Genomic DNA, 26,472 nt, shown 5'->3' on the forward strand with positions numbered 1-26,472 from the left:
ATAAGCTGCCACCGACTGTGAGTGGCAGAAAGACTTATCTTCATGGCACACGTACGAGAGTTCATAGCAACAGAGGAAGCACAAAAGTTTTAGAAGCTTACAACAGCAAATAAAGAAGGATGCTAACTCGCAAGCAGTTCAGATTTTGGCCACCTGGGTGCCTGCGGCAGAGCCATACTAAGGGCCACGTCTTCCCTTCTCAAGGAGCAGAGGTCAAGGGCAGAAGACAGAGGGTGCTGGGCGCTTCTGAGCTACCCAAGAGCTCTTCCCCCACTAGGCTGGCTCCTGACAGGCACCCCACAGTCCACAGCATCTCAGCCAACGTTGGGGAGGAAAACAATGAGACATTAAAGATGCAGCAAGAACACAGCCACAAGATGGCACATGCTTCCATGCCCTCTGCAAAGACCAAGTGGAAAATGTTTTTGGAAAATGAGAAAACAGAACAAAAACGAAAAAAAGAAAAAGAAAAAAGAAACGAAGGAAAAAACAGAACTCCGTTAGTAACAAGTGAGGGAATTACCAGTACGGTGGCGGTCTGTTCCACCAGCGCCGGCCGGCCGGCTGCGCAGCTCAGCGTAAAGGGCACCGCGTACTGCGGCGCGATGGTGGCTACTTGAGGGTGGAGAGTTGCTACCATTAGTGGTGTACAGCTTCCCTGAAACGTAGATGAGGCAGGTGAGTGAACACACACGGAGGCAGGTCATCTGGATTCAGAAGGGCTCTCGTCCCCCGCCACGTTATTACCAACAATAAGCAGTCATTCATGTCCTATCGCCGGGAACGCTCATACCAAACATACCTTTCCCCTTCAGCTCTGCACAGCGGGGCCCCTGGGTCAAAGGCCAATGGCCTAAAGCAAAAAAAGCACAGGCATCCTTCTGGGGCCAGATTCATGGGTCAGTTCTACAAACTCAGCTCCAGAGGCGGGTGTTAAAAAGGCCTAGTCACGAATTGGGGGTCGAGATTTCAGAACTGCCTGTATGTCAGGGGCCGTGAATATTTACACACAGAATGGAAAAGATGTATGCTGTTGTCGCTTGTATGGATACTCTAAGATTTTCTTGACCTTCCCGGGGCAGGTATAAAGACTCCAAGCTCTGCAGGCCAGCGAGGCACAGGGAATAAAGCCTGAAGAGGCATCTCTTATGTCCAGCCTCTCTCTCAACGGTGGTGACATTCTGAAAGAGGGACCCAAGAGGACAGACACTAGGGAGCAAAAGGGGAGCCCTTCCTTTTCAGAATCACACTGTGGTTACACACGTCCTGACCTCTAAAAGCGCCCGCGTAAGCCATTAGTTTCATCTCCCAGAATGAGAGGACACTGACTCAAAAGACAACTTCTCCGAGTCTGGCCACGGGTCCCTGCAGGCCCGAGGCAGACGCTGGCAGAGGGGGGATGAGGACACTGTTCCTTCGTAGCTGTTTCTCTTTAAGTCCACTGAGTCATGGCCAGGAAAGATCTCACACTCAAAGCAAACACCGTTTTCTGGGACAAAATACCCGATTCTCAACAGTGCTTTGGCAACATGGGTGCGCGGCCCGGCCCTCACCTGCGTGAGCACGCCCGACGGGATCTGCAGCGGCTGGGCCGCCGGCGCCTGGGGCACGATGGGCACGGCGTTATCCATCCTCACAGGGAACCCAGAGTGCTTCGTCGTGGCCTGAAGTCCAGCTGCGGAAAACAGCATCCGTTAAACCGCTCTGCCTGCGAGGTCTGGGGCTATTGTCTGCTTACCCAGTGGGGCGGGTGTGTGTGTGTGTGTGTGTGTGTGTGTGTGTGTGTGTGTGTGGTTAGCTTTTCCGTTCGAATAATCTGCCACTGAAGTTTTAGTTCTAGACACTTAAGACAAAGCAGTTTCTCTGAAGTCTGGGAAATTAAGGAAGGGAGACATGATTCTCTCCCCCCCACACCCTCAGGTGGAATTAATGAAAAGATGTCTGACACACGGAGGGCCGATTTAAGGGAATTCTGAAATATTTTTTATCCTGCAAAACTTAAAAGCACAACAACCATCCCATTCTCACAAACAAACAGTATAGGCAAAAAAAAGAAAGAAAGAAAAAAATACCCTTCACTTAGTAAATCACACCCAACTTTTAATCCACTAGGGGGAAAATGTGTTTTTAAAATGTAACCAATTAAAAAGCATAAATATAATTATAACTTCAGTTTTAATCAGATAAGAAAATATTACGGAGGTAGCCAATGAGCATAACTCATAAACTCTAATACTGCTGCTTACAGCAAGTTGTCATTGGATTGCATTTCAGTAATTTCCAACTAATTTAGTAACAAACCGTCACAACATACAAAGTAAGAGGAACTAGCAAAAATCGTGATTAAAACACTCTAATAATTTTTTTAAAAGGACACATGGCTGATGGCCCAACAATGTTACTGTAATAGCCTCCTACAAATTAGCAGACAGTAAGGAGGCAAAACTCAGGAAGAAATGGTCACTACAGAAGCTCAACTATGGGTCCCAGAATGATGAGGTAAAAGGGGACAAAAACTGCAGAATAAAAGTTTCCATGAGCAAAAGGTGCGTCTATTCTGGTCACTAGAGTAGTAGAGAAAGCAGTATTTATAGCACTGACCTACACCTGTGACTCTGCCATTGCCGTAGTCACTTAGGCTAAGCCACAGCAGTGAAGCTAGTTTCAGGAAACCCCAAGTGGAAACAAAGAAGTTCATAAAAGGCAACATTTCTGGAAGGTTCTTCCCTGAACTCAGAAGGATTAAAATGTTGTGTTTTATTTCGGTGGAACACAGCCCTTTAAATAAAAACCGAGAAAGTCTGGAAAGAAGAGTAAACTGTCTAGTGCCTGAGGGCCCATTTCTCCTCTGAGGACGGGCACTTCACAGAAGAGCAGATGGTGAAGGACGAGCAGACGGCCTGGAGTAAACAGACCTGCCGGGCAGAAGCCAGCACATGGCTGTGGCTGGCCAATCAACCACGTCTCTACAGCCATCTGAGTTTAAATCCTGAGAGGTTGTATAGAATAATACTGCAAAACACATAAGCTATGAACCCCGCCGCCTGGGCTCAAACTGTGGTTCTACCACGGACTAGTTAGAAAAAATCGGGCAGCTGAGTGAATCATGATCAACTTTCCCATCTATAGATTGGCCATGATGTACCCACTTCCTGGGGTGGTTGTGAGAATGAATGAGCACATGGAAAAGCGTTCAGAATACTAACTGGCATGCAGCCATACATTTCAGCTTTCATCATCACCACGTCCTTCCTTTAAAAACTCCCTTGCATTTGGAAATTTTAAAATGTGCTCTCCCTACTCCTCGGGTGATTTAGACTTTCTGAATAGAAAAAACTTCTCCAGAGCTTATACTTACTTAATTACATCAAAAGCGGTTCCTGCTTTAGCCCTGTACCTCTGCAGTGGACCTTTAGTTTTGTTTAAGGAACGGAAAAGGATGTGTACCTCATCTCTTAACTATCGTCTGAGAAGCAGCCAAAGAGCTGGAGTCCCACATTGGAAAGCTGTCCCAATGAAACCCAACCTGGGGAAGGTGAGGGGCCGGGGCGTGGCTATTTGCTAAACTCAGTAGCGGGACCCCTCGGCCTGTGACCACCCGGAGGACAGAATGTTCTGTGAGGCAGACGCAGGAAAGAACTGGGTAGTGAGGCTAGGTTTGCATTTACGGGTTGTGAATCTGCTCCTCCGCTTTCCCTGGGGTCTCTCCCCAGTTTACATCACTATCGCTCTCCTCTCCTCCCGGGGATCTCTCAGTCTCCCCCAGCCCCTCTTTTCCTTCTGCTTGCTCCGACTCTGTCAGAAACCAAACAAACAGAGAAGTCACAGTCAGTGAGTAGCTACAGTAAAAGATACCAGCGCTACCTGCTTCTATGGACAAGTGCTGAGGAGCCTGAATCCTGGCTTATTCCCAGGGGGTGCTCACTGGCTTTCTCCTTAAAAAAACTAACCTTTTTGTCCTGGCCGGTTTGATTAAGTGGTTAGAGTGTCAGCCTTTGGAAGGAAGGGTCCCAGGTTCGATTCCTGGTCAAGGGCATGTGCCTAGGTTGCAGGCTCATCCCCAGCCCCAGTCTGGGCGGGTGTGGGAGGCAGCCAATCCCTCTCTCCCTCGCTCTCTCTCTCTCTCTCTCTCTCTCTCTCCCCCTCCCTCCCCTCCTGCCTCACCTTCCACTCTCTCTCTTTAAAAAAAAAAAAAAAAATGGAAAAAATATTCTCAGGTGAGGCTAAAAAACACACTGTAACTTTATTTTATATGGAATGCTATAGGAAATAAGATTCAATATATAGCAACTGTGTTTACAACAAATTTTTTCAAGATTATTGATTCTGCATATTGAGGTACAGGCTTGTAACAAGATATGTGACATTGATATTAGGCCTCAATGGGCAATAAAACTCAAATCAGGCAATTCAAATAAGGAAACATTAATTGGACTCCTGTCAAGTGTCAGATAGTACCAAATTAGATAAAAGTTTTAAAAAAGGGTAAATCCACTTTGTTAATTTTAGTTAACTTCGTAATCAGAGAGAGTTAAAACTAACAAGGATCTGCCTGAAGCAGGCAAGTCTGACATAGACCGCAGGGACTTACTCTGGAAAGCGGGCGGACAGACTATGAAGGTCTGCTGGAAGGGGTCTGTCTGCGTGCAGATCTGCGTGGTTCCGGGCTGCAGGGAGACGCCCTGCTGGGCCACGCCAGGCACCGGGGCTGCCGACGACGGGTACAGAGCCGACTGGTAGTTCAGCAGGGAGACATCTGAGTTAGCCAGAGACAGAGTAGCAGCTGCTGCCGTGGAGCTGGAAGCTAGAACACTGGCCTAAAAACAAAAGGATTAGAGCTGTACACTGGTACAAAGAGAGCAATATTTTTATACACAGGGAATCTATCCAGAAAAACTTCAGGTGTTAAAATGTAATGCTATCTTCAAAAGAAATCTCTGCTTACGAAATGTTCCCAGTCTCTATATTTAAGACGTGTTATAAGGTTGAATATGAACACAAAGAAGAAAAAATGGGGTTCCATTGATCGGAGCATTGTCCTATGCACCAAAAGGTTTCAGGCACGTACCTAGGTTCTGGGTTTGATCCCTGGTAGGGAGGGTTGGGGATGGGAGGCAACTGATCGATGACTCTTTCTCTCTCCCCCTTCCTCTCTCTCTCAAATCAATAAATATATTCTCCCGTGAGGATAAAAAAAGAAAGCATAAAAAATGGTCCTGTACTGGTTGAGGTTATATAAGCCCCTATCACTCCTTTCTATGCAAAATGTTGCTGAATTCCACCAAATCTCACTTAAAAATAGACCTAGATAAGAAATCAGAAAACTTATATGCAAACCACTCTTGAAGTTAATTATTGGAGGGACCCAACTGAACTCATAGAGGCAGAAAGTAGATTGGTGGGTGCCGGGCAGAGCAGGGACAGGAAGGGGAGAGTGTGTGAAGATGGTCAATGGGATAATCTTCCACTGAAGAAACGAGTAAGTTCTGGGACTCCAGTTCAGCGTATAAAAAATTACTGTACCGAGACATATAAAGTCCTTCTAACAGAGTCATTTGGCTGAAGTCAGCACGACTAACAGCAGTAAGGAGTACAATAGCCAGGCTAAGTTTATTTGACAATGATTGAACTTCTGTCAGCACATGACTGATGAGTATTACCAGTCTACCCTGGCTGGCATCTCCTTGGCCAGGTAGAAAATTCTTAAGCAGCAATAAGACCACCGAAGCCAAGACTGATTTCTTCACTTCAACCTGTATTCTTACCAGTTTCCATCCCACTGAAGTCTGCGTTTCCAAAAGCGTTTACCTGATTGTGCACGGTGCTAAGCTGGTTGCTGAAGCTCATGGTCAGGTTTGTGCTTGTATTTGGGGCCACGTGTGTTGTGAAGGGACTCTTGATCTGACTCACTGTATCATACATGTGAGCCCTCCGCTTGCAGATCTCCATGTTCTGAAAACAAGACTTGACACTAAAAGAAGATGAAAGGTTCATTGAAATGAATGCTGAGACTTAAACAGATGAAAATAACTCAAGATGAATATGGATCAATGTCCTCCCCCCGGCCTCCCGCCGGTCCCCCCAAGTATTTTCAGATCAAATGAATGAGAGTTTTTGTAACCATAGGGAAACATATGTATCTGATTTTTAATTGCTAATTTTTCAATGAGAAAGAAAAAGCATCAGTGAGCCAAATACGTAAGCCCCAAAGCTGCTGCTCACGTGATATTTCCATTTACCTATTAGATGGTAACACAACAGATGAGCACATCATGGTAAAATGCCCCAAACCATGCCATACTCACTGATTGCTATGTGGAAAGTCCAGAAGGTGAGTCATGGTTACAAATTGGTGGTTAAGCGTTTTCAGAGGAGTAATTCTCTTATCTGCATCAATTGTTAGCATTTTTTTTAACAGGTCAATGTATTCTCTGCGATCCGCCTTCTCTGCCAACATGTCTGTTCCTTCTAAGTCTGTGGACATGTTCACCTTCCCGGGAAAATTAAGAAACATGATGCTTCGTTACTTAATCTTTAATGCTACCACCAATTATCTGCTTTCTCCCCAAACTATATACAGTACTCAAACATTTTTGAGGAAATTATTTTTATTAGACTAATCACTTTCACAGGTGGAAGCTCTTCTTATTTAAAATCTTCAATCTGGTAGAGTATGTTGGTAGAATAAAGCTAACTAATTTTCTGTTCATTCAAAATCTGAATCAAACAAGTTAAGCAAAAAATGACTATGATTACTTAAATATAAGTTTCTATTGTTAAAAAAATTAAACGACATAAGTACAAAGTGTTTAACTAGAGTTTGGGACATAATAATGCTCAATAAATGTTAGCTCTTAATAAGTAGGGTGTCCCCAAAAAATGTATATAGACTTTAACAGCTGATAGCTCAGTTGATATTTTTCTTTTCATATTTAACCCATTGGAATTATCAATGATGCAAAGCATGTATATATTTCTTAGGGACATCCTGTATTTATTTAGTAGAGAAAATGGACAAGAAAGAAACTTTCACAAACAATATATCAAAATACTGACAATGCCCTGACTGGTGTCACTCAGTCATTTGGGCACCGAAAGGTTGCCGGTTTGATTCCCAGTCAGGGCACATGCCCGGGTTTTAGGTTCGATCCCTGGTGGGGGAGAGGGGAGATACAGGAGGCAGCTGATCAATGTTTCACTCTCACATCGATGATTCTCTTTCTCTCTCTCTAAAAATCAATAAAATATCTTTTTAAAAATGATGACATGTAGTAAAACCAGTTTAACAAAAGCAAGAAAAAAATATATTAAAGTATCCTTTGTTAGGATTCAAATGTTATTTTATTACACGGCAAACTATCAATGCATTTTTTTCTGTGAAAAATGAAGACATATACTAAAAGATAACAGATTTCAGCCTTCACTATAACCAACAGAAGTTTGGCTCTGAACAGAGATATGTAAATGCCTGATAGATACTCTACTCACCTGCGCCATGTCATCTAAACAATTAAAAATGTACTTTCGAGCTTCTTTTGATTTGATTCCAGTTTCCAATTCATGTTCTTCAGGAGTCTATAAAATACAGATTTTTTTTAAAAATTCCATCTTTATATTATTTCCACATTTTATTCTATGAAAAGCCAGAATACAAAGAAGCAAGTGCCGTCTCCTTGCCAACCAGAGACGACAACCATGAAAGTAATTTGCAACTAGAAGACCTTCCCGCGAAGAGATGTGACCTGGATGAAGCCACCTTGTCCGAAAGTGCATGTGTAGGCAGCGAGGCCGCCCGGTCCTGCGTCTCCATTCTCTCTTTCAGCTCCTTCAAACGAGAGGCTATTTCAAACGCTAACTATTCCAAGACCCGGGCAGAGAGTCACAGGGTTAATCAAATTATTCAGGGGTCTCTCAAGTTAACGGAACAGGCTCTGATGTAAAAAGCAGATATTTGTTTAAAGAAAATATAGAAGGACTTACTGTGGGCACTTAGGAAATTATGTTGCTTTGTCATATTTATTGAGAATCCTCTAAAAAACAGTCATTATGTATTACTCTAGTTTTATAAGACTCAATGGTGAGTACATACATACTCTCCCTTTCTCAACAGTGGGTTCAAATATTCAAAATAACCTTGCCAACTGAACTTGCATTTAAGGCTTTGTTTTTTTAATTAAGGGAAAGGGTACAATAAAATAATTTTTCAAAGTGTTCCCTCCTGCAAATGTATATTCACCCCTACCCCCTTTTCCTGCTCCACCTCAAGAATAAACTTTGATAACCGACCAGGAAAAGTGATGTAACCTTAAAAAAAAAAAAAAAGTACAACATTCACAAACTTTGAACTTGAGAGTGAGAAGACAGGTCTGGGTGTCCAGCAGGAGACTGACCTTAAGCCTCCACAGCGGGTACCCCAAGTTAGGATCTCTGTTGAAAAACCTGGTGGTTTTGGTCCCGGCACTGAGAAGATATTCAGCTGGCAGGCCTTGTGTTTGAGAAATGTAACGAATCTGAAACATCAAAACATTGACTTGGGATGAAAAGGAAGATTTTAAAGAACTTTTACACTAAAACATTATTAGCTCTAGGCAAAAAAGGAAGCTATCGCAAAGAAATTAACTCGTTGGCAAATACAAATGAAATTTATCTATAAAGACAAATATATAAGCTAACGCACTCAAAGTAATTCCCAAACATGTATTCAGAAACTTCCTTGTTACTGTATCAGTTTCAAAAATTTGTGTGCAACCTCTCTCTCTCTCTCTCTCTCTCTCTCTCTCTCTCTCTCTCTCTCTCTCTCTCTCTGTCAATTTCTGATACAAAGTTCAGAAAACTTTAGGAAATATTTTCTAGGACAGAACAGAATGGTTTTCAAGAAATTATACTTCATGGATTACCAAGGATTTCTTGGTTTTGGTTTTTGAAACATTATCAAATTAAAATGATTAGGAAAAATTTCTGTAAACCTCCTTCTTCCTTGGCTACTCTAGCTCCTGGTCAACTGCCCGACTCTAAAATGTCACAGAGCTTGTTTCTTGTACCATAAACTCAAGCTTAATTTAGCTTCTCTATAAGTACTGTGTTCACACATTCAACATTTATTGAACACCTACTACAAACTAGGCCAGCAATTCCCAAATGTGATCTGGGAACTCCTATGGGGTCTAACCCCAAGACCCTTTTGGGAGCGGGGGGGAGGAAGTGTGAAGTAAAAAGATTATTTTCATAATAATACTCCTTATATGAATGGCTATACTTAAGATAAAATTAGAGAAAAACTTGTAAGCAAGGAAATAAATCTTACTTCCTATCTATCCCTCTCCCTCTTCCCCCCATCTTCAGTTTTAAATACTAAGTCAGTATATGCTATATAAATAAAGCTCTTTAGGGTCCTTACCAATTTTTAAGAGTATAAAGCACAGGTAAGCCAACTATGACCTGCAGGCAAAATCTGGTATGCTTATCTATCCTGAGACAATTTTAGATAACAGCAGGAAATTACCCAGAAACTGTGAAAACCAAAACACAGCATGAGTAAAACCAAAGACTTTTCAAATGTGAATAAAAAAGTTTAAATGGAAACTTCTTTTGCATGTAAGAGGTAAAATATTTTTTTAAATACAGAATAAAATCTGTACAATGAAATACTATGCAGACATTTAAAATGATAGGGTAGACGAATATTTGTTAACATGTATAGTTTGCAATACATTAAATTGAAAAAGCAGATTACAAATTAAATATAATCGCTTTTTCTTTTAAATTACTACATTTCACTGGTTCTAAGAGACACAGTTTTTGATATTCACATCTCTGAACAGGATATGTCTTACAGCTGATAATGTCATAGTTCAATTGGCAGCATTTTTTCTTAGAGGTACAGAAAAATGGTGCATCTTTTAATCAGGGGTGTTGCAGATCTGAGCATCTTAATCAGTGATGTTGTAGATGTGATGAAATACTGTATATATGCTCCTCTATGTCCATAAAGTTATACTTGGAACATAACTATATATAGCATATATTCCTTCATTCTTTCAACAAGTATTTATTGCGCCTGGCAGTGGTGACTTTAAAGATAGAAATGGTTCCTGCTCTCATAGACTTTGCAGACTAGTGAGGAAGACAGACGGGGAATGCATAATTCAAACCGGAATAAGTAGGCTTCCCTAAAAATACTTAAACAGGAACCCGAGCTAGCCGGGGCCCGGCGAGGAAAAGCTGCTTGAGGAAGTGACACTCGGGCTGATGAATGACGAGACACTGCCCGATGGAAGGATGGCTGTGGGGAAGCTGCAGACGGAGAACAGTAAGTGCAAGGCTGTGTGGAAGGAAGCGGAGCTGCGATGATGCCAAGAGGGCTGAGTATGAAAACCAACAAGAAGCAGTGTGAGACCCATCGAGAGAAAGACCGGAGGGCCGGACAGCCGGCAGGGGCTCCGAGGCCGCAGGAAGGACCCAGCCCTTTATTCTAACAGTGAGGGGAGGCCACTGGAGAGCGGGCAGCGGAATGATCAGATTTGTGTTCGGAAGAAATCTCTGGAAAACAGACTGAAGGGAGGCGCGAATAAACAGCGGGAGAGGAGGACATGGCAGCCCAGGTCCACGAATAAGACAGCCTGGACGAGGGGGTGGCAGTGGAGGAAAAGACGTATATTCAAGAGGCATGAGGGCATAAATGGTCAGAAAATACACTCGTCCATATATACCTATATACCCAATGTGCAAGAGGCAGCTGATCGATGCTTCTCTCTCATCAATGTTTCTAACTCTCTATCCCTCTCTCTTCCTCTCGGTAAAAAATCAATAAAATATATATTTTAAAAATAAAATAAAAATAAAATTGATGAGCCTAAGTTTTTGAGTTCTTCACCAACAATTGCCTAGGGCAGGGCCTGGGGGAGAATGAGGATTGGCAGCTCATGTTGTGACGGTTTGCAACCCTGTGACATACTGAAGCCATTGAACTGCGCCTTTTAAATGGCTGAATTATGTGATACGTGGGTTATATCTCAATAAAGTTGCTTAAAAAAAAAAAGTCAGCTGTAAGAATAAGGATGCTGCCAGAGGAATCTTTCGTACAACCAGATACAAGATAAACTGTCCCCACAGCCCCTTCCCTGCTCTATGACAGCAGCATCCTACTTACTCAGCTTGGTGCAACCAACTGTGCTTTCCTCCTATCGACCACAGTTGCACATTTATGCACCAAACAAAAATTCTCCAGGTTATTTTTTTTTTCAAGGAAAGCCCCAGCTGTGCCTTAGCTTCTAAATTTAATTTTATTTGGTTCCACTTGCTAGGAAATGTTACAATGGCAATCTGTTTCCTAAGGCTGAAGGGATGCCAGTAAACAGCTGGGCTAGGAATGGCACTTCGGAGGCTGTCATTGCTCAGAGCAAAGTTTCTTAAGCAGAGGCCCATGAATCTCCTAAATGTGTACACAAAACACGATGAGCATATTTTTCTGAGAAGATCCATAGCTTCATCAGATTCTCAAAAAGGTCTAAAACCCAAAAAGGAGAATCAAAAGCTCAGTTCAACCAACTGTGGTTTTTGCGTCATTTCATCTCCCACATATTTCTTTGTTGTTGTAAAATAAGGAAGCTGCTTTAACAATATAGAATTTAAATTAATTAAAATAAAAGAAAATAAGGAAGCTGACTTGTTCCTCTCAAGGTAGAAGGTGAAAAAAATTCCAAAGCACAACGTAACAGGTTACTTATGACAGGAGTTAACTTGTTTTTTATGTTTCCCTCAAAGGCATGTCCAAAGAGTCATATTTTTAGAAGTTGGTAAATGTTACATACTAGTATTCTCAATAGATTGAGGAGTCAAAATTCTAGGCTGAATAGGAAAAGGACTATTTGCTCTTTTTGCCTTTCAATAACAGATAACCATTTATTTCTCAAAAAAAAAGAAAAAAAGAAAACTAAAACAATCCCCCTCTCCTATACCTGTGTACCTACTATGTGCAAGACACATGTCAGCAGCAGATGATACACTGGTTGAATGAAACAGTCACTGCCCTTAACGGGATCAAAGCAAAAATGGTTAGACCACCTCTTTTCAAGAACAAAAAATTAGAATTTGCGATTTATTTCCACGGCAAACCTGCTCCCCTCAGGACCAGCTCTTTAGGACATGTAGCCTATCTTCTGAAGCTTGTCTGTTTGAGGCACGGCCATTTTCCCAGTCCTCTGGGCCCAAAGTGTTTCAGCATGCCGAGAGCGCCCCCTTCAGAGCATGTCATGTATGAAAGAAGTAACAGGTGTGAAGGAGCCAAAGTTCACTCTTAAAATCTCAATTCCTCATCCTTACTTTGCTTTCATGTACTCACTCACAAGATGCCTTTGTTAAACAAAGTGAGTACTCTAATAAATCATTACAGATCTGGGAAAGTACCAATCTAACATAAAATACAATTCCCATTTAATTGAAGAATTGCAAACATAACTTCAGAATAAGAAGCAGGTGGAGAAAATGCTGTTCATTAAAAAACCGAATGCACACTCTTACCTGGTCGTATTCCGAAGCACCAGGATAGAGAGGCCACCCCAGGAACAGCTCAGCTATCACACAGCCCAGCGACCACATGTCAATGGCTTCACAAAACGGCAATCCGAGAATAATTTCAGGGGCTCTAGCAAAAACAAAAATTGTTGATAAAAGATACATGTTATTTGGGAAAATGAACAGTATTGACTAAATTCTGTTTTAGTTATCAACTAAAGATACACTGATTCAATGAAACTGAAAACAATCTTTGTCATTTGAAATTCTTGGGGTCACACGTGTTTTGGCATTCAGAATTTCTTTAATTTCAGAAAGGTATTATGATGAATATACTATATATCACAGAATAATCTCAAAGGAGTTTAGGGAAGTGCTCAGAATCAAACACCTTGATATTTCTGCAACAAAACATATGAGCAGTCATACTAAGTCAGCTAAATAAAGACTTCCAATTGCCTTACACTGGTTCAAGTCAGATTTTTCCAATCAATGAGTTTATACCAAATTTAGGAAAAGATTTTTAGTTTTTAGAGGTTTCTGAATTTTGAAATCATAAATAATGAATTGGAGAATTATTATTTTTTTTTACTTAGCACCTTTTAATTATGGAAAAATCAATTAAATGGCTTGGTCAATAAATCCCTCTTTGGGACAGAAATGCGTTCTACAGAGATACCATGGCTGACAGCACAGACTAGAGCCAGCCTACCTGGGTTCAGAGCCTCAATTCCATGCAAGTTCTTAATAAATGTGGTCATTATAATCCTCACAACAATCTTATGAAAATATTATTGCTTTTAAGCCATCAATTCCAAGATGCAATTTCTTTTACATTTTAACATCTCTGAAACTAAGAAAATTCTTGTACACCACGGTGTATTTTAGTTTAATGGCAGTGCTTTTGATTTCTTGTTGGTACATAAATTATGTTTCACCTTATAACCAAGGTATCTTAGATTCTCTGTCATAAAGTATAATTTGCACTGTAGATGGGAGAAACTGGGCATGGAGGGGTTCAGTGAGTGGCCCAAGGCCACACAGTGACTAGATGATGGAGTCCAGGCAGGCCTGAGCCAAGGTCTGAGCTCTCAAACACTTTAGCGCCTTCTCCCTATAACTTCCTTTCTTCTTACAAGTCATGGCATTTGAATCTGTAAGGACACCAGGTCCAGATCCCTCATTTAAGGGGAGGAAAATGGAAAAGCAGATCTTGCGTCTCCTTGTGGAGCGCCCACATCCCAAACTGTACCTTCAAGTAATGTGAGCTTCCTCGGCGTGTGCGGAGGGGGGCGAGGGGCAGAGATGGAGTGGGGGAAGGTGTCGAGATATTTCCCTAAATAAGAATATCCTCCCCAAGTTATTTTCTAAGAAAACAGGGTAAATGAGAGGGCTCTACAGAGTCTAGAAGCTTTCCTGATCTTGCAGAAAAACAGCAAAAGATCCAGGCCTGTTGAGACTTATACTATGTGACAGCAGTGGGTGGAACTTTTAATGGACCGTTTTTGTGCTATTTGATATGAATGAGCTGTGGTTTGTTAGCCAGAGAAACAACCATCAAAAGCGCCATTCCTGCTGCAGGTGGCGAGAGCCACATCCCTGATGGAATTTCAGAGTTCAATTAAACCCCAACCACTCCGGCATGTTTGAAGACAGCACAAGTTTGAGGGTACGAGGACCCAGAGACATAAAAGCTTTTCTAAAACTGAAAGGCAACAACATTTTACTTTTAGTGAGTAGAATTATTAATTTCCAAGTTCATGACAGTGCCAAAAATAGCTGGCAGGGAAAAGGCAAATGGCTGTGCGCCAAAGTGAAAACTGGACTCAGACATTCCTAAGCATCCGCGGGAGAGCACGGCCAGATCCTGCCATTCCCACTGCGACCGGGGGACATTTTAAAACCCAAAGGCTAGGTCCCAGGGAGAGGCCAGCGCCCAAGAACTCACTTCCCTAAAAAGGTAGCAGTGACCTGTGATAAAACTTAAGCTTTCAGAGAAACTAAGAACAACACTAATTCCAGCCCTCAAACCCTATTAAGCAAACAAGCTAAAAAGCCCAAAGCCTTTGGAACTGGCTGGAATTGGTTTTTGTTTGGTCTCACCCTGCCTCTGGAGTCATAAAAGCAGCTAAGGATTTCCAGCAAAGCTCACTCAAAACAGTAAGCTCTACCATCTACCATACAAAAAAGTATCGAAAGAAAAAAAAAAATGAAGGCAGTCAAAATAAAATAAAAAGAAGGCTGTTCAGTCCTCTGAAGCACTTCTCACTATCGTTACTCCTAGAAATGTTAGCCTCACCTAGACACTGAACAGCAAGGAATCATGAGAGCATGCGCATCTCTAAAGACGGGATGTTTTCAACTTGGAATTCAGATGATAATTCTTGCCAATATTTTCGGTACTGTATCATCTCGCCCCTTGGCCTCCAGTATTTCTCAGTCCCTTACTATAGACTTACTCTAGACTCTGAAATTCTGGTTCTGCTTCATCTGTGAAATAAGGAAGCCGAGTTAGATAATTACTCTCCTAGATGCCTTTCCAGCTCTGATGTTCCACCAGCTGGGCAGTAAAAAAGATTACCTATTAAAGCTCAGGAAAGAGGGGGAGACAAAACTGGCAGTGTGCGCTTCAGTACAAAAATGGCGTTAACTGCACTTCAGACATGGTGGTCTCCTCTTTGAAGATACATCCCATCCTTAAAGAACAAACACGAAGCGGGCTCTAATTACCAAAGCCAGGTGGCAGAAAGAGCGATGCCTGCCTTTTGATTTCCCAATCTCAACCTTCTTTACACTGAAGAATTCCCCAAAGTCGTAAAGCTTTGTGCCACCTGAACCGAGAGCAAGCTGAGGTCAGAGTCACTTCCCAGCCATCGCTCTCTGCTCATTTTCACCAACACACTTGTCGCTTCCTGTCCATGGCAGAGGCGTCAGCCTTGCTAGATCAGAGCTGTTACATAAAGGCAAACTTCCTGCATCTGTGGCTTAGATTAAGCTGCAGTTTCACTGTCGGATAAAACCGGATTGTTTGTCCTAGGACAAAGTGAAAATACGCTTTCCTTCTGCAGGCCTTGTCCTTCCAGACAGAACAAACTGTGACCTGGGCTTTGTTCAGAATGTGGAAGCACTGAGCACATGAGCATGGAAACTTTAGTGCGTAAACTCAGCCACCAAAGACAGCAACTGTTTAATCCCTCAAATCTCCTTACCTTTTATGAGAAAATTCCACCCAAAATTATTTCATTACCCTAGCTGGTTGGTTCAGAGGCTAGAGCACTGAAGAGTCCCAGGTTCAATTCCAGTCAAGGACACATGCCCAGTTAGGGCTCGATCCCCAATAGGGGGCATGCAGGAGGCAGCCCATCAAAGACTCTCTCTCATCATTGATGTTTCTGTCTCTCTCTCCTTTTCCCTTCCTTTCTGAAATCAATAATAATATATTTAAAAGCAAAAAAAAAAAAAAAAAAAATTATTTCATAAATAATTCTTATCTCAACTGCTCTTTTTCAATCTTAAAAGGGCTTCAGACCTTGCCCTTGTCTTTGACAGGGCAGACAAACAGTAAAACACCTGCAGGCACTGACAAGATAAAAGATCAAGAAAGCCCTCACCCCTCAGCTGTGCTCTCCTTACTTCCCCAGAGCTCAAAATAAAGACACAGAACTGAATTCTTCAGTGCACCTGTGAATGTGCTGTACACGTGTGTGTGTGTGTGGGGGGGGGGGGGGCGCGGTGGTCAGATTGCTCAAAGGAGAATATTAAAAGCAAAAATAATTGGAATCTAACTCTCCCAAGTCATGAAAAAATAAATGGAGGTGAGAGTCTCAAAATTAGTCAAGTTGCCTAGAGCAACATGAAACTACAAATCAAAGGCTCTAGGAATTTCTTTATCTCATTTAAGTAAGAAATATCATTGTTTTATAGAACTATAAAAGAAAAAAATAGATGAGTGTGGACTGGAAGACAATATTGTTAAAATGGCAATACTAACCAAAGTGATTTACAGATTCAGTGCAATACCTATCCAAAGTCAATGAGGTTTTTTTGCAGAAAGAGAAAGACCATGCAAATATTCTTAAGGATCTTGAGATTCCCTGAGATAACCAAACAATCTTGAAAGAGAATAAAGCTGGAGGTCTCCTACTTCCTGATTTCAAAACCTACTACAAAGCTACAAGTAATCAAAACAGTGTGATACTGGCATAAAGACAGACATGTAGACCTATGGAGAGGAACAGAGTCCAGAAATAAACCCTCGTATACACAGTTGAAGGAGTGTCAAGACCATTCAATGGAGATAGTTTCTTCAGCAAACGGTGCTGGGAAAATTGAATATCCACACGCAAAAGAATGAAACTAGACCCTTACTTTACACCACATACAAAAATTAACTCAAAATGGATCAAAGACCTAAATATAAGAGCTACAACTATAAAACCCTTATAATAAAACACAGAAGAAAAGCTTCATAACATTGGCTTGGCAATGATTTCTTGGAAGTGATACCAAAAGTAAAAGCAACAAAAGAAAAAACAAATTGGACTTCATCACAGTTTAAAAATTTTGTGCAAAAAAAAAACAAAAACAGTGAAAAATCAACCCCATGGATGGGAGAGAAAAAACCCTGCAAGTCATATATCTGATAAGGGATTAATACCCAGAATATATAAAGAACTCTTACAACTCAACAAAAAACAACCCAAATAAAAAATGAACAAAGGACTTGAACAGGCATTTCTCCAAAGAGGACATACAGCTGGCCTCAAATAATAAATAAGTACATGAAAAGTGTTCAACATCACTAATCATTGGGGAAATGCAAATCAAAACCACGATGAGGTATCCTTTCATGCATACAAGGATGACAGTTATCAAAAACAAACAAACAAAAACGGCAGAAAGTAACAACTGTCGGTGAGGATGTGGAGAAATGAGAATCCGCATGCACTTCTGGCGGGAATGCAAAATTGTGTAGCAGCTGGAACACAGCTTGGTGGTTTCTCCAAGAGTTCGACACAGCACTACCATGTGACCCAGCCATTCTATTCTAGCGCTAAACCCTGAAGGACTGAAAACAGACACTGAAGCAATTGAATACCAATGTCACCACAGCATTATGCATAACTAGAGGCCTGATGCACGAAAATCCGTGCAAGAGAAGGCCCTCCTTTCCCCCTGCGGCTGGCACTGGCTTCCCTCCAGCTGCTAGCGGGCACCCAGGACCCAGGCTTTATCAGGAAGGATGTCTGGAATGACGTCCAGTCTAATTAGCATATTACCCTTTTATTATTATAGCCAAAATGTAGCCAAAAATGTAAAAATAAACAAGTATCCACTGCCAAATGAGTGGATAAACAAGATATGGTCTGTACGTACAGTGGGATATTATTCAGGGGCACCTGTGAATTTTGTTATCTGCGAGGTCCTGGAAGTAAACCCCTACAGAACAATTTAAGTTTTTGGGGGGGAGTCAAAAGTTATATGCAGGTTCCCCCTAACTGCCATGTTGTTCAAGGGTCAATTATATAATTCAACTAGGAACAAGCTTCAGAATCACACAATTAATTTTTCTAGTGTTAAAAAGATTTCAGATATAAAGCAATGTTGCTTATGGGAATACCACACACTGAAAAATAAACTAAGACATTATCCTGTTTCAGTCTTGGGAACTGTAAATACATGCATCGTTCCATGTAGCCTTCTACGATATATATTAACTAGAAAGACAGAGCTCGAGCCTAAGACAAGGTGCTCAGCGCTGGCCACTTGCCTGTAGTAGCGTGACTGCAGGTAGGTGGAGCACACGGCCTTGGACACGTGACTGGCGGAGCCGAAGTCAATGACCTTCACTCGGTAGGGCTGGCGCACCGGGTCGACCAGCATTATGTTCTCGGGCTTGAGGTCGGCGTGGATGAGCCCGAGGCTCTTGAGCTTCATGAGGGCCGTGGCCACCTGCTGCAGGATGGGCCGGATGTACTTGAGCGGCAGCGGGCTGAACTTGTTCTGCTTCAGGAAATCGTACAGGTTCTGCTCCAGCATCTCGAACACCAGGCAGGTGTGGTTCTTGTGCTGGAAGCACTCGTAGGAGCGGACAAAGTTGTACTCGTCGGCGTTCTCGCTGCTCAGGCGCGAGAGGATGCTCACTTCGATCTGGCCCTGCCTGGCGTAGGACGGGTGGTTCTTCAGGATCTTGATGGCCACGATCTCCTTGGTGCTCCGCTTCCAGCACTTGGCCACCTGCCCGAACGTGCCCCGGCCCAGGAACTCCAGGACCTCGTAGCTGTTGGTCATGGAGCACAGGATCTCGTGCTGCACCAGCTGGTAGTCGCCCTCCCCGCTGGAGCTGCTGCTCTTGGTGGTGACGGTGGTGGTCGTGGCAGCGGCACCCACCACGGTCCTGTTCTGCAGCATGAGCGGGGGGTGTTCCTCGATGATCTGCACGCTGCCGCTGCTGTCCACCTCCTCACTCTTCCGCTTCAGGCCGCATTTCGGGTAGGGCTCCAGCAGGGACACGGCGCTCCGGTGCGGCAGGCTCTGGCTGCTCTGGAAGGCGGACGGGGCCGCGCTGGCCGAGCTGTCGGCGGCCGTGACCACGATGTGCTCCACGGCGGGCGCGGGGAGGAGGAGGCCCTGGTCATAGGCGGGGATGCCGAAGCCGGCTACCTGGTGAGAGGAGCTGGCCGGCCCTGGGGCGGCCGGGAGCGGCTTGCTGTGGGGGTAGTACTTGTCGCTGCTGCTCTGGCCAGACACATCCCAGCCGGAGGGCTCTATCTTCAGCTTCTTGGCGCTGCAGAAGGCACTCGACGACACTGATGGGGGGGAGAACTGCAGCTGTGAGGCCATACCTGCGCGGAGACAGGGAGCGTCAGACCTCCGTTCACGGCTTCTGGGTTAGAAAAGCCACCAGGAAACACAGCTGCCTGCGTTTGATTTGATACATTTTCCCAAATACGCTTCCTATGACAGAAGGACAAACCTCTTTTGTTAGGCCCCCAAATTCTGATTTCTAAACCACCACTCTGCTGCCACCTGGGTGTCTTACAGACACCTCACGTTCAACATGTCCAAGACTCAGCTTAGGAGCCTGACCCCACCCCGGGTCTCTACCTCGGTTATGAGACCCCACCACACCCCCAGCACCTGCAGGCGAAGATCAGGGAGACAGTGAGTGTTTCTCCATCTATGAATACTGGCAGCGATGTCCACCTGGCGGGGCTCTTGTGAGAATCTACAGGTTGAATGCATGTAACAGCGCCTGGGACTCACTCACTGTTGTTACCCTGACTCACCCTCTCCCTCACCCCCCACGTCTGATCTATAACCCAATCTTCCATTCCTCCTCCCAGTGTGTTTCAAATCGGCCGTTTTTCTCTCCCCCTGTTGGAACTATTCAAGTTCACTGGAACTTCCAGTAGCTTCCAAACTAATCTTGAAACTTAAAAGGGGAGGGGGGAGGAGTCCTATGCAAATTGAAAGCCTGCTCTTTCGTTTTTGAGAAAGAAAGGCATCAGGATGATGCCCAGTCTTCTCTCTCCTCCTGCCTCCCAGGTTTCCACTGCTGTGGGGATTAAGTCCGAAATCCTCAACCTGCCCTAACGCTCTCCCAAACTCCGCTGCTGTGACTTCCACCACCTTCCCACCTGATTCCTCCCCTCCAGCCACACCACCCTGCTTTCCGTTTTCAGAAGGCTCTCTAACTCAACACAGAGTCTCTGCTGGGAAAACTGTTCTCACACACTCTCTCACACACACACACACTCCTGTGACAATCACCATCACCATTCCCCACCCCATACCATAAACTGCCATCACACCTGTTCCTCCCTTATACCTTCAAATTATTTACTCCATTCCCAGCTACACTGTAAGTTCCATGGGGGCAGGTACCATAACTGTCTTGTGCGTTGCTTATAATGCCAGAACCTACCACAGACTCTGGCAATTGACAGACACTCAGTATTTGCTGGGTGATGTGACCCCTCCCTGCCGCTCATATTAAACTGCAGGACTGTAGCCGACACCGGTTTGGCTCAGTGGATAGAGCGTCAGCCTGCGGACTGAAAGGTCCCAGGTTCAATTCCGGTCAAGGGCATGTACCTTGGTTGCGGGCACATCCCCAGTGGGGGATGTGCAGGAGGCAGCTGGTCGATGTTTCTTTCTCATCAATGTTTCTAGCTCTCTCTCTTTCTCCCTTCCTCTCTGTAAAAAAAATCAATAAAATATATATTTTTTAAAATAAACTGCAGGACTGTAGATGCTTGTTTTATTTGTTCATGTCCCTCCGTTTTAGTTGTTCAGTCCTAGAAAAATGGGCAAAGTCTCCACTCCAGTACACACGGTATAATTTTACTAGCCGTAAGAGAATAAACACGCACAGCTAGAAAGGAAGGAAGTGTGACAAAGGATGTTACAGAACATAAAAAAGCAGTGTGTACATTTCTTCATGCCTGAATGCAACTGAAAGCCATCTGCACTGGACAAGACAGCTGGAACGGGCGAACCCTTCAGTTTCTAAAAATGTGGCTTGGATCTACTTCAAACAAGAGTTTCCATAATTTATATGAATCTTGAAGAGAAAAAAAAAGTGTAAATTAAAGGCTAGAGTCAACGCAATTTAACTTCAAGGCTATAAATTTACAAATCAACTTGTTCCACCTATATCGCTGACATACCAAATTATAATAACAGAAAAAATCTGTACTAGTGCCTTTACGAAATGTACTTATTAAAATATATGCAAAAACATTTGTCATCATAAAATTGAGCAAGAAATGGAGAAAATTGCCATAGCCAGTTTGGCTCAGTGACTAGAGCGTCGGTCTTTGAACTGAAGGGTCCCTGTTCGATTCCAGCCAAGAGCATGTACCCAGGTTGGGGGCTCGATCACCAGGAGAGGGCGTGCAGGAGGCAGACCATCAATGATTCTCTCCCATCATTGATGTTTCTCTCTCTCTCTCTTCCTCGCTGAAATCAATAAAGAAATACATTATTTTAAAAAATGGAGAAAATTTGAGAAATTTGCTTTTCATTGTATATCTGTTGAGCTTCCAAAAGAATTTAGTAAAAGAATTAGAATACACAGTTTGCAGTTTGTAGCTATGTCTAGGAATATGAGGCCTTAAACTAATACTGAAAAGAATTCATAAAACGTAATAGCAAATTCTTAAGAGCGTGTTCATAACTAGACACTTTTTAAAAATAGTGCATTCACCAAAGTAATGTTACTGACCGCTCTGCACCCAACAAACAAAATAGCAGATACGGATGGCTTCCGTCTTCATATTCAGCACTGCAAAAGGCACAAGTTCTAGAAAGTGTTTCGGGACGTTCAAGTACACAAATGAACATAATTCTTCCTCAGTGAGACAAATGGAAGTTCCCCCACTGGAATAGAACAACCAGAAACGTCAGGACCGAGGCACCAGGCCCTCCAGGGTGGCTGAGCCTCATGCTGACCTCAACGAGCACCAGGAGAGCAGACAGACAGAACCGAAGATGCCCACAAAATCAACACTCTTCTTTACGAGACACTCTAAAATTCAGCAAAAACAACCATTTGTAGACACAGGATGAAGGTACCATGTTCCATGGAATTTGCCTTTGCAAATGGGCAGGCAACTTTGTACCTCGGCTGAGACCTCCCAAACAAAAACACGGAGCAGACTGCACGTTGTAGGAAACCGATCGTGTACCAGCCGACTCTGAAGGAATGACAGTTGGCCCGTGAACAATGCAGGGGCTAAGGGCGCCGACCCCCTGCACAGTCCAAACCCCTCCAAAACGTAACTGCAGTACAAATATTTTCAATTCACATGAGAACAGCTCCCAATAAAGCTAGCGGTTATTCCTCTGACTTCCTGAAAATGTGGCACTTCGACTCCAGCTTCAACTAGTCTTTTCATTTCGAACCTGACTCTCCAAGGACTTAACCATCTAACCATGGCAAACTTGCCCACTGCATCGATCCCCAACTAGAACGAAAAGGCAAAAAGCTACTGGTGCTTGTACTTGTACTTACTACTAAAAAGAGAAATGAGTCTTGCTAGAATCCAAGGCTTTCAGAAACAGGAAAATTACCCCACTCCCTGCAATGGTCACATCTACCCGACATCTGCTGGGTGCCCCCCACTAAGGTCACTTCACCTGGATAATCCTATATAATAAAGAGCTAATATGCTAATTAGACTGAACAACAGAACAACCGTCCCGACGACCGTCCGAGGAAGCCAGAGCTGCGAGGGCGAAGCCCCTCGCACAAATTGCGTGCATCGGGCCTCTAGTGTTACTATAAAGAATTAAGCCCTGGCCGGTTTGGCTCAGTGGATAGACCACCAGCCTGCAGACTGAAGGGCCCCAGGTCCAATTCCAGTCAAGGGCACATGCAGGGTTGTGGGCTCAGTCCCCAGTAGGGAGCATGCACGAGGCAGCCAATCAATGATTCTCATCATTGATGTTTCTCTCTCTCCTTCCCTTCCCCTTCCTCTCTGAAATCAATAAAGATCTATTTTTAAAAAATTCAAATATCCTAACTAGGGATAGAACAACTGGATATGACAATCTAGATAATTATTTTCCCTTCAGTCTTCAGTTCCTTCCATCTCTTCCCAGACGCACCAATAACAAATTTCTACTGCTTTTGCTTAGTATCATCTTTGCCTCTTTGGTATAATTTAACACTTGGGACCTAAATAACCTAAAATCAGTCCTGTTTATTGTTTCTTCCTCCAGCACTTGTCCTCAGTGACACGTACACAGATGTACATATTCTCAGCACACGATATATAGAGTGCTCACCTCATTAAAGTAGGTTCACAAGAATACATGTTGTGTAAAAATAAAGCAAGACAAGTTTGGCAAGAAAACTCTTTTCATCGGAATACCATCTCTCTACTCCACCCTTTTTTCTCTACCCTTCCTGCACAATTCGATAATCTAACCTGTCTCCCCCAGTCTGAACTCTCCAAGCCCCTCTTTAGGCCCCCTTCTCCCAGTTCACTCTTCACCTGACAAAAATGCGTATCCGTCCCCCATTAAAACCTTCAAGTAAAAGCCAGAGCCTCTGGCTGGGATGTCCCGGCCTTGTAAGATCTGGACCCTGATTAGCTCTGTAGCCTCGTTCCTCCGCCCTTTCTTCCAGAAGCACCACATCTCTCTGTTCCTAGAGCAGGCCTTGCCTTCTGCTGCCCTAGTTCCCTCACACATCCTGCTCCCTCTCTGACCTTCATTTTCCCCGGAGCCTCCTTTTTGCTAACTCCTACTTACCCTTTCCTCTCCCCGCAGCTCACTCTGTCAGTGCGGCACAGGCTGTTGGCTGGGATGGGAGCCTCTTTCCTCCTCCATCCAGGCCAGACTATGGTCCCAGTCCCTCTCTCTCATAGGAAGTGATGTGTGGGGGAGGCTTTCATGTTCCTTTCCCTCCCCGCCAGTAGGAACTCATGAAGACCCAGCTTCTCCCATGAACCGACACCCAAGGACGGCAGAGCAACAAGCTGGAGAGAACCTGGGTCCCTGAATGGTCGTGTGGAGCGGAGCCTCCTCTCCACCAGGAATGATCACTGCAGCCTGGGACATTCTCTGCTACACGAGAGAAAAACTACTGTCCTCCAGCTAGAATGTTGTTGAGGCAGCCTTATGCTAGCAGACACACTCAGGAAAGCCTTCCCACCCCACTGCATACGAGGCTAGGTTTGTGGTAAAGGCTTCTATAGCATCCTCTACTACTACACACTCCACTTGTACTTACTTATTTCCTTTACTAACAAACATGTCTGTCTGCCTAGCACTGTTCTAGCCACTGGGAATGAGGTGTTTCAGATGGATAAGTCTACTTTCTATTGTGGAGACACACACACACACACACACACACACACACACACACAATAGCAGCTAGTGATAAATTTATACTAAAAACAAAACACAATGGCATGATAGTGAGGGTGCAAGAAGGAGAGAGACCCTGGATTTGGTGGTCAAGAAGGTGGTGGCACTTAAACTGAGACCTGACAGACAAGAAGGTGCCATAGAAAGTGAAAAAGAATAGTTAGTGCCAAGACACATTCTTGGCCTCTTTGAAGAAGAGACCAGTATGGATGGAATGAAATGAGAGAGAAAACAGTAGCAACACGCCCCAAAGAGGAGACGAGGGCGAGTGACTTAAGGGCCGGTCTGGGTTTTATTCTAAATGTGACTGTTTGTAATTATTTATCTAAAAGTTGACTTCCAAACTGCAAGGGTCATGGGCAAATCTCAGCAGAAGAGTATGTGCCCCCCTTTTTAATCATCAGCATCTAACACAATGGTTGGCACCTTGTATGCGTCAAACATTTGCTAGAATGAATGACTACAGAGAGATCACATTACTTCTCCATATATATAAACATAATATAAATCTTATATAAACGTAAGATTTCAGAAGTCATTGTGACTAAATTAGAAAAATACGTGGTGAAAAATAGAAATTATAGTCTCATGTCTTTAAGGAAAAAAGTATATATATATATATATATATATATATATATATATATATATGTATATGTAATTAGTTTTCTAAATACAGTGATATTGAAGGAAAAAATAAGCTTGCAACCCTAAGGACATCATTTGAATCAGAGCTCCCACCCCTTTCCTGTCGCACTTCCTTCATGTGGGACCATGTGAAACACCCAGTTCCCCACCCAGGACACAAAAACAGGGTGCGACACAGGTGCTGTCAGCTGACAAAGTAACTCCACAACTCTCTATAACTTTCAGCCGCTGAAACCAATTCTGTCATCTTTTGGTAAACTGGCTGAGGGGGCTTTCCATGTAGGCAGGACGCTGTTTCCTAAATTCCAATAGTTCTCTTAGATTTGGGAAGATGAATCTATAGCAACAGGAAAAAAAGCAAGAAAGCAGGTGCCTCTGTGTTTGGTAAAGAGGTGCTATCTCAGGAGTCTACAGGCCTGTGCAGGTGGAAGTAAAGAAAGCTGTGTCTCAGGAGTTTCCAGCATAAGGAGAATGTCAAACTACAGCGTAGCTCACGGAAGCAGACACTAAAGGAGACCCTGGTTAGATCAGCAGGCAAAGGCCTAAGCAAAACAGGACCTACGCAAGGTAACCACCGTTCGGCCGGTGGAAGCTAGAAAGAGCTTTCAGATGAATGAGATAACTATTGCCAGTTGTCAGGGACACGGAAAAATGAAGAACTGTTTAGAGTAAGGAGAAAAACCTGAATTAAAAAAATTGATTGGATTGGAGAAGACGCTGGCAAAAAAAAAAAAAAAAAAAAAAAAGTTCAGGGATTCTTTTAGCTAAAACAGACCTTATATGCTTTCTAAAACTCCCTAATTGCAAGATGAGAAAAAAGAGACCCACGCTTTACAGAGTTAATGAGCAGCGAGGCTGGCAGAGAACTCCGGCCTTGTGATTCTTTCTCCTCAGGCTTCTGGGAAAGCGCTGAACCAGGCGTCCTTAGAGAATCCAGAAGAAACACGCAACTTTCCCTCCTCCCGAGAGCTTAGGGTGCTGCTTGGCGATATGACACCAAAGAGAGAGAGAGAAATATAAAAACAGGATGTAAATGGCTTTAAGTGCCAAATCATGCTCTACAAAAATACATTAGGCCTTTGGAGAGCTGGAAGATTCAGAACAGAAAAGGAATCAGAAGCAAATCCGTGCCTGCTGAAGTGATACTTGAAGGAAAATGTTGATGACTTGTGTTCAGAATAACGTGAAATGTGAGGGGAGACCCTGGGGAGGGCCCAGCCTGCGGGGCTCAGGGGTGGAGCGCTGACCTATGTATGAACCAGGAGGTCATGGTTCATGTATGAACCAGGAGGTCACGGTTTAATTCCCAGTCAGGGCAGATGCCCGGGCTGTGGGCTCCATCCCCAGTATGGGGCTTGCAAGAGGCAGCCAATCAATGATTTTATCTCATCGCTGATGTTTCTCTCTCTCTCCCCCCACTCCCTTCGTCTCAGA

The 26,472-nt window shown here is 43.6% G+C and overlaps 1 protein-coding gene across 3 annotated transcripts in view; it reads right to left on the bottom strand.

Moving 5' to 3' along the window:
- Positions 1–26,472, bottom strand: part of HIPK1 (homeodomain interacting protein kinase 1) — a 52,169-nt gene that overhangs the window by 11,381 nt on the left and 14,316 nt on the right. For all 3 annotated transcript variants that reach the window (XM_084866156.1, XM_084866154.1, XM_084866153.1), the window contains 9 exons: positions 18,284–19,358; positions 12,520–12,643; positions 8,391–8,510; positions 7,489–7,575; positions 6,306–6,490; positions 5,809–5,971; positions 4,592–4,817; positions 1,554–1,675; positions 524–658 (listed from right to left, as the gene is read on the bottom strand). In XM_084866156.1, coding sequence (XP_084722282.1) covers positions 524–658; positions 1,554–1,675; positions 4,592–4,817; positions 5,809–5,971; positions 6,306–6,490; positions 7,489–7,575; positions 8,391–8,510; positions 12,520–12,643; positions 18,284–19,358 — 2,237 coding nt within the window. The remainder of the gene's footprint in view (positions 1–523; positions 659–1,553; positions 1,676–4,591; positions 4,818–5,808; positions 5,972–6,305; positions 6,491–7,488; positions 7,576–8,390; positions 8,511–12,519; positions 12,644–18,283; positions 19,359–26,472) is intronic.

The sequence above is a fragment of the Pipistrellus hanaki genome (genome assembly GCF_964339955.1).
Source record: "Pipistrellus hanaki genome assembly, chromosome: 18".
NCBI classification, from domain to species: domain Eukaryota; kingdom Metazoa; phylum Chordata; class Mammalia; order Chiroptera; family Vespertilionidae; genus Pipistrellus; species Pipistrellus hanaki.